This window comes from Haliotis rubra, unplaced genomic scaffold (genome assembly GCF_003918875.1).
Source record: "Haliotis rubra isolate DU_JTF1 unplaced genomic scaffold, ASM391887v1 Scf405, whole genome shotgun sequence".
NCBI lineage: Eukaryota > Metazoa > Mollusca > Gastropoda > Lepetellida > Haliotidae > Haliotis > Haliotis rubra.
In genome coordinates, this window is record NW_025767086.1 from 592,105 (window position 1) to 605,309 (window position 13,205).

Here is a 13,205-nt window from a genome sequence, read left to right on the forward strand (position 1 = left end):
ACGACGTGTGAAGAGAGCCACAAGTGCTTTATGTCCCAGATATTTCCCACATTGATGAAACCAACAAGGACAGGTATGGTGATTATATGCCAAAAGTCCTGATTCAAGGCAAATGTCTGACAGGACTCACAGATATATCAGATGTATCAGACCCATGTATCACATGTATCAGACCCATGTATCAGATATATCAGATGTATCAGACTCATGTATCAGACCCATGTATCAGATGTATCAGACCCATGTATCAGATATATCAGATGTATCAGACCCATGTATCAGATGTATCAGACCCATTTATTAGATGTATCAGACACATGTATCAGATGTATCAGATGTATCAGATGTATCAGATGTATCAGACTCATGTATTAGATGTATCAGACTCATGTATCACATGTATCAGACTCATGTATCACATGTATCAGACTCATGTATCAGACTCATGTATCAGACCCATGTATCAGATGTATCAGACCCATGTATCACATGTATCAGACCCATGTATCAGATATATCAGATGTATCAGACCCAAGTATCACATGTATCAGATGTATCAGACCCAAGTATCACATGTATCTGATGTATCAGACTTATGTATCAGATATATCAGATGTATCTGACCAATCTATCAGATATATCAGATGTATCAGACCCATGTATCAGATGTATCAGACCCATGTATCAGATATATCAGATGTATCAGACCCATGTATCAGATATATCAGATGTATCAGACCCATGTATCAGATGTATCAGATGTATCAGACCCATGTATCACATGTATCAGACCCATGTATCAGATGTATCCGACACATGTATCACATGTATCAGATGTATCAGATGTATCAGACCCATGTATCAGAGTACCAGATGTATTAGACTCATGTATCAGATGTATCAGATAGATCAGATGTATCAGACCCATGTATCACATGTATCAGATCACACATGTATCAGATATATCAGATGTATCAGACTCATGTATCAGATGTATCAGACCCATGTATCACATGTATCAGATGTATCAGACTCATGTATCACATGTATCAGACCCATGTATCACATGTATCAGACCCATGTATCACATGTATCAGATGTATCAGACCCATGTATCACATGTATCAGACTCATGTATCACATGTATCAGATGTATCAGACCCATGTATCAGATGTATCAGACTCATGTATCAGATGTATCAGACTCATGTATCACATGTATCAGACGTATCAGACTCATGTATCAGATGTATCAGACCCATGTATCACATGTATCAGACTCATGTATCAGATGTATCAGACCCATGTATCACATGTATCAGACCCATGTATCAGATGTATCAGATGTATCAGACTCATGTATCAGATGTATCAGACTCATGTATCAGATGTATCAGACACATGTATCACATGTATCAGACGTATCAGACTCATGTATCACATGTATCAGACCCATGTATCACATGTATCAGATGTATCAGACCCATGTATCACATGTATCAGACCCATGTATCACATGTATCAGATGTATCAGACTCATGTATCAGATGTATCAGACTCATGTATCACATGTATCAGACCCATGAATCACATGTATCACACCCATGTATCAGATATATCAGATGTCTCAGACACATGTATCACATATATCAGATGTATCAGACCCATGTATCACATGTATCAGATGTATCCATGATCACATGTATCACATGTATCAGACCCATGTATCAGATATATCAGATGTATCAGACCCATGTATCACATGTATCAGACCCATGTATCACATGTATCAGATGTATCAGACCCATGTATCACATGTACCAGATGTATCAGACCCATGTATCACATGTATCAGATAGATCAGATGTATCAGACCCATGTATCACATGTATGAGACCAGATGTATCAGACTCATGTATCAGATGTATCAGACACATGTATCAGATGCATCAGACCCATGTATCACATGTATCAGATGTATCAGACACATGTATCAGATGTATCAGACTCCATGTATCAGATGTATCACATGTATCAGACCCATGTATCAGATGTATCAGACCCATGTATCACATGTATCAGATGTATCAGACCCATGTATCAGATGTATCAGACTCATGTATCAGATGTATCACATGTATCAGACCCATGTATCAGATATATCAGACCCATGTATCACATATCACATGTATCAGACCCATGTATCAGATGTATCACATGTATCAGATGTATCATGTATCAGACACTATGTATCACATGTATCAGACTCAGGTATCAGATGTATCAGACACATGTATCACATGTATCAGATGTATCAGATATATCAGATGTATCAGACTCCATGTATCAGATATATCAGATGTATCAGACTCATGAATCACATGTATCAGACTCCATGTATCAGATATATCAGATGTATCAGACTCATGTATCAGATGTATCAGACCCATGTATCACATGTATCAGACCCATGTATCAGATATATCACATGTATCAGATAAATCAGATGTATCAGACATATGTATCACATGTATCAGACTCCATGTCTCAGATGTATCAGATATATCACATGTATCAGACTCATGTATCAGATGTATCACATGTATCAGACCCATGTATCAGATATATCAGATGTATCAGACTCATATATGAGATGTATCAGATGTATCAGACCCATGTATCAGGTGTATCAGATGCATCAGATATCAGATGTATCAGACCCAAGTATCACATGTATCAGACTCAAGTATCAGATTTATCAGACTCATATCAGATGTATCAGACTCCATGTATCAGATGTATCAGACTCCATGTATCAGATGTATCAGACTCATGTATCAGATGTATCAGACTCATGTATCAGTATCAGACATGTATCACATGTATAAGACCCATGCATCATCAGACGTATCAGACTCCATTATATCAGATGTATCAGACCCATGTATCAGATGTATCAGATGTATCAAACTCATGTAACAGATGTATCAGACTCATGTATCAGATGTATCAGACTCATGTATCAGATGTATCAGACTCATGTATCAGATGTATCAGATGATATCAGACTCATGTATCACATGTATCAGACCCATGTATCACATGTATCAGATGTATCAGACCCATGTATCACATGTATCAGACCCATGTATCACATGTATCAGATGTATCAGACCCATGTATCAGATGTATCAGACCCATGTATCACATGTATCAGACCCATGTATCACATGTATCAGATGTATCAGACTCATGTATCACATGTATCAGACCCATGTATCACATGTATCAGATGTATCCGACACATGTATCACATGTATCAGACCCATATATCAGATATATCAGATGTATCAGACCCATCACATGTATCACCAGACCCATGTATCACATGTATCAGATGTATCAGACTCATATATCAGATATATCAGATGTATCAGACCCATGTATCACATGTACCAGATGTATCAGACCCATGTATCACATGAACCAGATGTATCAGACTCATGTATCAGATGTATCAGACACATGTATCAGATGCATCAGACCCATGTATCACATGTATCAGATGTATCAGACACATGTATCAGATGTATCAGACTCATGTATCAGATGTATCACATGTATCAGACACGTGTATCAGATGTATCAGACCCATGTATCACATGTATCAGATGTATCGGACCCATGTATCAGATGTATCAGACTCATGTATCAGATGTATCACATGTATCAGACCCATGTATCAGATATATCAGACACATGTATCACATGTATCACATGTATCAGACTCATGTATCAGATGTATCACATGTATCAGACCCATGTATCAGACACATGTATCACATGTATCAGACTCAGGTATCAGATGTATCAGACACATGTATAACATGTATCAGATGTATCAGATATATCAGATGTATCAGACTCATGTATCAGATATATCAGATGTATCAGACTCATGAATCACATGTATCAGACTCATGTATCAGATATATCAGATGTATCAGACTCATGTATCAGATGTATCAGACCCATGTATCACATGTATCAGACCCATGTATCAGATATATCACATGTATCAGATAAATCAGATGTATCAGACACATGTATCACATGTATCAGACTCATGTCTCAGATGTATCAGATATATCACATGTATCAGACTCATGTATCAGATGTATCACATGTATCAGACCCATGTATCAGATGTATCAGATATATCAGATGTATCAGACTCATATATGAGATGTATCACATGTATCAGACCCATGTATCAGGTGTATCAGATGTATCAGATATATCAGATGTATCAGACCCATGTATCACATGTATCAGACTCAAGTATCAGATTTATCAGACTCATGTATCAGATGTATCAGACTCATGTATCAGATGTATCAGACTCATGTATCAGATGTATCAGACTCATGTATCAGATGTATCAGACTCATGTATCAGATGTATCAGACACATGTATCACATGTATAAGACTCATGTATCAGATGTATCAGACGTATCAGACTCATGTATCAGATGTATCAGACACATGTATCAGATGTATCAGACTCATGTATCAGATGTATCAGACTCATGTATCAGATGTATCAGACTCATGTATCAGATGTATCAGACCCATGTATCAGATGTATCAGACTCATGTATCAGATGTATCAGACTCATGTATCAGATGTATCAGACTCATGTATCAGATGTATCAGACTCAGATGTATCAGACTCATGTATCAGATGTATAAGACACATGTATCACATGTATAAGACTCATGTATCAGATGTATCAGATGTATCAAACTCATGTAACAGATGTATCAGACTCATGTATCAGACTCATGTATCAGATGTATCAGACCCATGTATCACATGTATCAGACCCATGTATCATGTATCAGATATATCAGATGTATCAGACACATGTATCAGATATATCAGATGTATCAGACCCAAGTATCACATATATCAGATGTATCAGACCCAAGTATCACATGTATCAGACCCATGTATCACATGTATCAGATGTATCAGACCCATGTATCAGATATATCAGATGTATCAGACCCATGTATCACATGTATCAGACCCATGTATCACATGTATCAGATGTATCAGACCCATGTATCACATGTATCAGACCCATGTATCACATGTACCAGATGTATCAGACCCATGTATCACTTGAACCAGATGTATCAGACTCATGTATCAGATGTATCAGACCCATGTATCACATGTACCAGATGTATCAGACCCATGTATCACTTGAACCAGATGTATCAGACTCATGTATCACATGTATCAGATAGATCAGATGTATCAGACCCATGTATCACATGTATCAGACCCATGTATCACATGTACCAGATGTATCAGACCCATGTATCACTTGAACCAGATGTATCAGACTCATGTATCAGATGTATCAGACCCATGTATCACATGTATCAGACCCATGTATCAGATATATCAGATGTATCAGACCCATGTATCACATGTATCAGATGTATCCGACACATGTGTATCACATGTCATCAGATATATCAGATGTATCAGACCCATGTATCACATGTATCAGACCCATGTATCAGATGTATCCGACACATGTATCACATGTATCAGACTCATGTATCAGATGTATCACATGTATCAGACACGTGTATCAGATGTATCAGACCCATGTATCACATGTATCAGATGTATCGGACCCATGTATCAGATGTATCAGACTCATGTATCAGATGTATCACATGTATCAGACCCATGTATCAGATATATCAGACACATGTATCACATGTATCAGACTCATGTATCAGATGTATCACATGTATCAGACCCATGTATCAGACACATGTATCACATGTATCAGACTCAGGTATCAGATGTATCAGACACATGTATAACATGTATCAGATGTATCAGATATATCAGATGTATCAGACTCATGTATCAGATATATCAGATGTATCAGACTCATGAATCACATGTATCAGACTCATGTATCAGATATATCAGATGTATCAGACTCATGTATCACATGTATCAGACCCATGTATCACATGTATCAGACCCATGTATCAGATATATCACATGTATCAGATAAATCAGATGTATCAGACACATGTATCACATGTATCAGACTCATGTCTCAGATGTATCAGATATATCACATGTATCAGACTCATGTATCAGATGTATCACATGTATCAGACCCATGTATCAGATGTATCAGATATATCAGATGTATCAGACTCATATATGAGATGTATCACATGTATCAGACCCATGTATCAGGTGTATCAGATGTATCAGATATATCAGATGTATCAGACCCATGTATCAGACCCATGTATCACATGTATCAGACTCAAGTATCAGATTTATCAGACTCATGTATCAGATGTATCAGACTCATGTATCAGATGTATCAGACTCATGTATCAGATGTATCCGACCCATGTATCAGATGTATCAGACTCATGTATCAGACTCATGTATCAGATGTATCAGACTCATGTATCAGATGTATCAGACACATGTATCACATGTATAAGACTCATGTATCAGATGTATCAGACGTATCAGACTCATGTATCAGATGTATCAGACCCATGTATCAGATGTATCAGACTCATGTATCAGATGTATCAGACTCATGTATCAGACTCATGTATCAGATGTATCAGACTCATGTATCAGATGTATCAGACACATGTATCACATGTATCAGACTCATGTATCAGATGTATCAGACCCATGTATCAGATGTATCAGACTCATGTATCAGATGTATCAGACTCATGTATCAGACTCATGTATCAGATGTATCAGACTCATGTATCAGATGTATCAGACTCATGTATCACATGTATCAGACTCATGTATCAGATGTATCAGACTCATGTATCAGATGTATCAGACTCATGTATCAGATGTATCAGACTCAGATGTATCAGACTCATGTATCAGATGTATAAGACACATGTATCAGATGTATCAGACTCATGTATCAGATGTATAAGACTCATGTATCAGATGTATCAGATGTATCAAACTCATGTAACAGATGTATCAGACTCATGTATCAGATGTATCAGACTCATGTATCAGATGTATCAGACTCATGTATCAGATGTATAAGACTCATGTATCAGATGTATCAGTCTCATGTATCAGATGTATCAGACTCATGTATCAGATGTATCAGACTCATGTAACAGATGTATCAGACTCATGTATCAGATGTATCAGACTCATGTATCAGATGTATCAGACTCATGTATCAGATGTATCAGACTCACGTATCAGATGTATCAGACACATGTATCACATGTATCAGACTCATGTTTCAGATGTATCAGACCCATGTATCAGATGTATCAGACTCATGTATCAGATGTATCAGACTAATGTATCAGATGTATCAGACTCATGTATCAGATGTATCAGACACATGTATCACATGTATAAGACTCATGTATCAGATGTATCAGACGTATCAGACTCATGTATCAGATGTATCAGACACATGTATCAGACACATGTATCACATGTATCAGACGTATCAGACTCATGTATCAGATGTATCAGATGTACCAGACACGTGTATCAGATGTACCAGACACGTGTATCAGATGTATCAGACACATGTATCACATGTATAAGACTCATGTATCAGATGTATCAGACTCATGTATCAGATGTATGTATCACATGTATGTATCAGACTCATGTATCAGATGTATCAGATGTACCAGACACGTATCAGACTCATGTATCAGATGTATCAGATGTACCAGACACATGTATCAGTATAAGACCCACATGTATCAGATGTATCAGACACATGTATCAGATGTATAAGACACATGTATCACATGTATCAGACCCATGTATCAGATGTATCAGACGTATCAGACTCATGTATCAGATGTATCAGACACATGTATCACATGTATCAGACCCATGTATCACATGTATCAGACGTATCAGACTCATGTATCAGATGTATCAGATGTACCAGACACGTGTATCAGATGTATCAGACCCATGTATCAGATGTATCAGATGGCAGCACAAGGACACAACTGTGTACAGTTGATCACACAGATCTAGATTAACGGGTCAGTAATGGTGCTACAGTGAGTCAGGCTTTACGTCACTCTCTGCAAGATTCCATCAACAGAAACATCTGATCATGGCAGCCACACAGTCTCACACAATAGTACTCAACAATACGTACATTTAGTAATGTCAGATTCATTCAGCAGACAATCACTGGTTAGAGGAACAAACAACAAATTCACTGTGCAATTACTTGGCAAACCAATGGCACACAACCCACCATGATATAAGCTAACACAAAAAATCTTTAGTTTGCATGCACAAAATAGTAATTCAGAGTGAGTAACTTCACTACTGATATTTTTTGGAAAAGGGTTGATTGGGGAGTGGGTGCGTAAAACATAAAAAATGTGTGATTATTCATTCATGCAACAGTTTGTGTTTGTAAGCCATGTTCATGTACACCCACAGCCCCCATTAAGATTGATGTTGATGTCCACCCTTTCAGATCCCCCTCTAGATTTAAGAATGTTCATGCACACCACTATTGACCCTCTCTAAGATTTGTGTATGTTTAGACGCACCCTTTCAGATCCCCTCTAGATTTAAGAATGTTCATGCACACCACTATTGACCCTCTCTAAGATTTGTGCATGTTTAGACTCACCCTTGCAGACCCCCTCTAGATTTAAGTATGTTCATGCACACCACTATTGACCCTCTCTAAGATTTCATGTATGTTTGAGATTCTTAAGTATGTTCATGCACACCACTATTGACCCTCTCTAAGATTCATGTATGTTTAGACGCACCCTTTCAGACCCCCTCGAGATTTATGTATGTTCATGCACACCACTATTGACCTTCTCTAAGATTCATGTATGTTTAGACGCACCCTTTCAGACCCCCTCTAGATCTGCATGTGGTTATCTCTGTGTTACTTACCTGTGTGGACTTGCCACATCCTGTATCCCCGGCAACAACCACCACTTGGTGGCGCTTCACCATACCACAGATCATGGTCTTGTACTGGAAAATGGGCAAGTTCTCCTGGTCTGCACGGATCTTCCTCAACTTGGAGAACTGACAAAATACAGTAAGGAAGTGTATGTTTGTTAATCACTTACTTAACATTCATGATGGACTGCATATAAACAAGCCTGGACCAGGCAAATCAGTGACTGAAAGCAACAATCCACACCACTGGAGTATGATGGACTCATTCACTTAATACCAGAGTCACATCTCACTGGCATTTGGAACAAGTCACTGAGGACCTACTGTGACCTGATATCCCTACTGGGCTGTTGGAACAGAAACATTTACGTCATAATGTTCTAAAAGTAAAATAAATGTGAGTACCCCAATGAAATCGGCTATTGGCTCATTGCCAGCTATATATGCCAAAACTATTTTCATATAACTGAGTACTTTGGATAATTGGAGTAAAAAATATTGCAGCAAAAAGCATGGCACACCTAATAACACATTCAGAGACATTTTAATAAATGGATGTGTCACACAAATATATGCTACCCAACACACAAAGACCTTTCCACGTTGCCCTACCTTCTGTTTCTGTTGGAAGTCAAGATAGTGAAGCAGGATGCCCTTGAACTTGGTCACTCTCTCCCGGGTCAGTTCTCGCCCCACATCGTAGTCTGGCATCAAGGAAGCAAAGTGTTCAGACACATGGACTAATATATTAATGATTGTTACACCATGCCTTGATTTCTAGGTGTTTCACTACACATCCCTAAAATCCCCATGTTGATACCTTCTGGTAAAATCACATTCCATATGAGACATAAAAGCTAATGTCGATTATTAAACTAGTTGAGGCCATTCTCTTCATCCATGAAAGGAAGCACCATAAAAGATGTTAACAAAGTTTTTGTAGAACCAATACTGAAAAACACAAGATATAGCTAAACTAACTAAATTTAGCTACCATGACAGTGGCATAATTTCTCTGTAGTTAAGATAAATGTGTGATTTCACCTTTGATTGAGACACTATACATTTCAGTGACAGGTAAACATGTGAACCAGAAATTTGTATTTCAGGATGTGTAACAAACAAGCAGAGAATAAAGTCAATTCACAACTGGGGGAAATCTCTACATGCACTCCAGAGCTGCAGTATGATAATGGTACACCATGTGACAACAATCATTAGATACAGTACACATTGCAAATTCCAATTCCACTCAATCTTTACCCTTTATTCAGTTTTAAAGGAAAAACAAAAAGGACTTTTCACACACAAGTCAGGTCGATCCCCTTTGATTCTACAACTGCACAGATCAATGCTGCCATTTGTCTAGTGGTCCACAATGTTTGTGAAACTCTGTACAGCATCCATTGATACTCACCAACAAGTCGCCCCTTCTTGAGGAACAGTTCCACATCTTTGCTGACCAACGACAGGTTGATGCGGTAACGGTTGTCATATGTTTGTGGTAGGCCAAGCCTCCCCTCATCTTCCAGTCTCGAGGATGGTTTACTTGTAGCTGAAATTGAAACCCCTAATACATCAAGATCATTAAATGACACATACGTACGCCTATGCTTAACATCAACAAACAGGTTATCATGTTTCTAGTCCCTGTCCACATCATATTCAATACTTACTTCCACTCCCATTCTTTAGCATTGATTAAAGTCTACTATAGTCCTATGATCACTCTATGGAATGGGGTCCCAAATTTTAGATTTGACATTTTGTGATTTTTTTAAATAAGGGCATGTAACTGTAGCTGCCATAAATTTTCAGAGAACTGGTCTGGGATTTGAACCACAGACCCTCTGATCCAAAGTCAGAGCCTTGTCCACATGACCAAAGCTGACAACATAAGGATGTCATCTACTGGATGATTCCATGCCCTGCTAGATAACTCTAACATGCTTTCCCAACCAATCCAAATATTTGCTTTTACATCATGAAATTGATACATACGATGTTTTTTGGCTGCCTTCTTCCGTTGGAACTCTTGATATTTAACCAGGAATGCCCAAAAATCATCATACTGTTTGGTTCCTCTGAAATCAAACAAGCAAGACGATAGGAAAGATGCCAAAAGAGGGTCATAACCTTTTCCATCACGATCATGCCTTACTCCCATACCAGTTATGACAAAATGCACAGTCAATGAAGTGACATGCAGAGAGTATTTTGACACACAACAGCATTATGCTGCAACACAATCATGACAATATGAAATAAACACAGATTTTTACAACAAATAGTTAGGTATATTTTGACAAGAATACTGAGAATAATTTGGGATCTTTTATAAAATTTCAAAATTTAGGTGTACTTTTGTTTCATTATGTTCTGTCATGAAAGATTGAAATAATAATATTATTTAATGTTCTGCTCAAAGATAAATAACACAGACTAAGTCCATGAGCATGTTCAGGCCATAAAACAACTTGAAGAAAGAGAATGTCTACACAAATACAGACTTATGCGTATGTTTAGCTCTGCTGGTCCTCAAACAGATTGAAAAACAAACAGGTTGACATCACATAAGGGAAGGTGAAGCCCATTTCTGGTGTCCCCCGCCCCGTGATGTTGCTGGAATATTGCTAAAAGCGGTGTAAAACCAAACTCAGTCAGTCATATAAGGGAAGTGCAGCGAAAATCATATTTTAAATGCATGATTTCATTTTGTATGCTCACTGATTATTTTATACATTGATTCAGCAAATTGAAAATGCCTAATATTCCACTAGTGAATGAAACGGTTGTTTACCAAAGTCATTTGCATTCATCACCCATTCATGTGCTTACAAAATGTGACGTCACCTTGTTTCGTGGATTGCGTAGTCGGTTACAATATATCACTATGTACGACAGCCCATTGCAGTGAGTTTTGACACTAGGAAAGCAGACAACGGGATGTAAGAAGGTTGGTGCTAACGGTATCTTTTTGACTTGACATTTTGTAAAGATAAAATTCGGTATTAGTGGCATTAGTGATCTTGGGTTATTTTTCTCAGTGCTGGACAATTAGATTTAGTGTATTTATGTGTAATGCAGAGATTTGGAACATTTTTGTCAGCAAGGCATGGCATTGTGTGTTCATCAAAAGTACTGCATCGTGACGTCATACGAGTCTAAATTTACGAGATAGCATGATAATTACTGTAATCCACAAATCAAGGTTAATCCATGAATTTAGGTTACGTTTTGTAGATGAACATTAATTGTGAACAGTGTTAAACAACAAAGAAATTATAACCATCAAATGTGCTGCAACTTATATGAAGGACAGTTTGGATGTTTCACAGTACATTCAGTATTTACCTTCTTATGAAGTCCTGATCTCTGAAAAATATTCTGTTCAAAGATGGCTTATGCTGAGTGAAATCAAAGTCCGTGTCCTGCTGCTCATCTTCCGAATCAGAATCTAATGAAGCAGCCTTTTTTCCATGACGATTTTTGTCCTTAAAGTTTGTTGCATACACGTCTTTTACATCACTGTATTTGTTGTGAGAAATATCACGTGCCTTTTCATGTTCCACAGCACTTAGCCTACGTTTTGAAGGCTTTTCATGATGCGTGTATCTACTGTTATCGTCGGTATCTCCTGCACTATGTCTACTGCTAGTGTCGGCACCCCCATCTTTGTATCGTCTGATGTCGTGATACCTCTTATTGTCATCTGAAGATGTATGTTTTGCATGAGATACATGACGATCGTGGAACTCCGGACTGCGCTCCCTTACTTTGGATTTGTCGTGGTGTTTATGTTTTGACTTTTTGTGTTTACTATGTTTACGTTTCTTTTTATGACTAGAAGAAGACTTTTCTTTCGACAGAGAAGAATCGGAATCACTCAGATCGTCGCTTGTTGTCATGATCAGTTATGTTAAATGTCATCAACCGTATACGAAACACAGACGTTGCAGCATTTGTTGTTTTTCGGTTTTCATGGAAGCCGCCATTTTACAGGAAGCTGACATAGTACTAAACCATAAATATACGTATGATGTTTTTTTTTATTCCAATTAATAAGATATAATATGTTGCCATAAAACATATATCTAAACACTATTCATCTTATTGTATACTGATGATATATATACTTTCTTTTATTTTCTGAACATCTGTTTGACATCTTGTTA

The 13,205-nt window shown here is 37.6% G+C and overlaps 1 protein-coding gene across 1 annotated transcript in view; it reads right to left on the reverse strand.

Moving 5' to 3' along the window:
• The window catches only part of LOC124287704 (probable ATP-dependent RNA helicase DHX34), a 53,555-nt gene extending 40,464 nt beyond the window's left edge, over positions 1-13,091 (reverse strand). The window contains 5 exon segments of the mRNA XM_046724224.1: positions 9,019-9,156; positions 9,643-9,734; positions 10,448-10,585; positions 11,032-11,114; positions 12,385-13,091. Of these exon segments, the coding sequence (XP_046580180.1) occupies positions 9,019-9,156; positions 9,643-9,734; positions 10,448-10,585; positions 11,032-11,114; positions 12,385-12,938 (1,005 nt within the window). The 5' untranslated portion in view covers positions 12,939-13,091.
• Between the last annotated feature and the right edge of the window lie 114 nt (positions 13,092-13,205).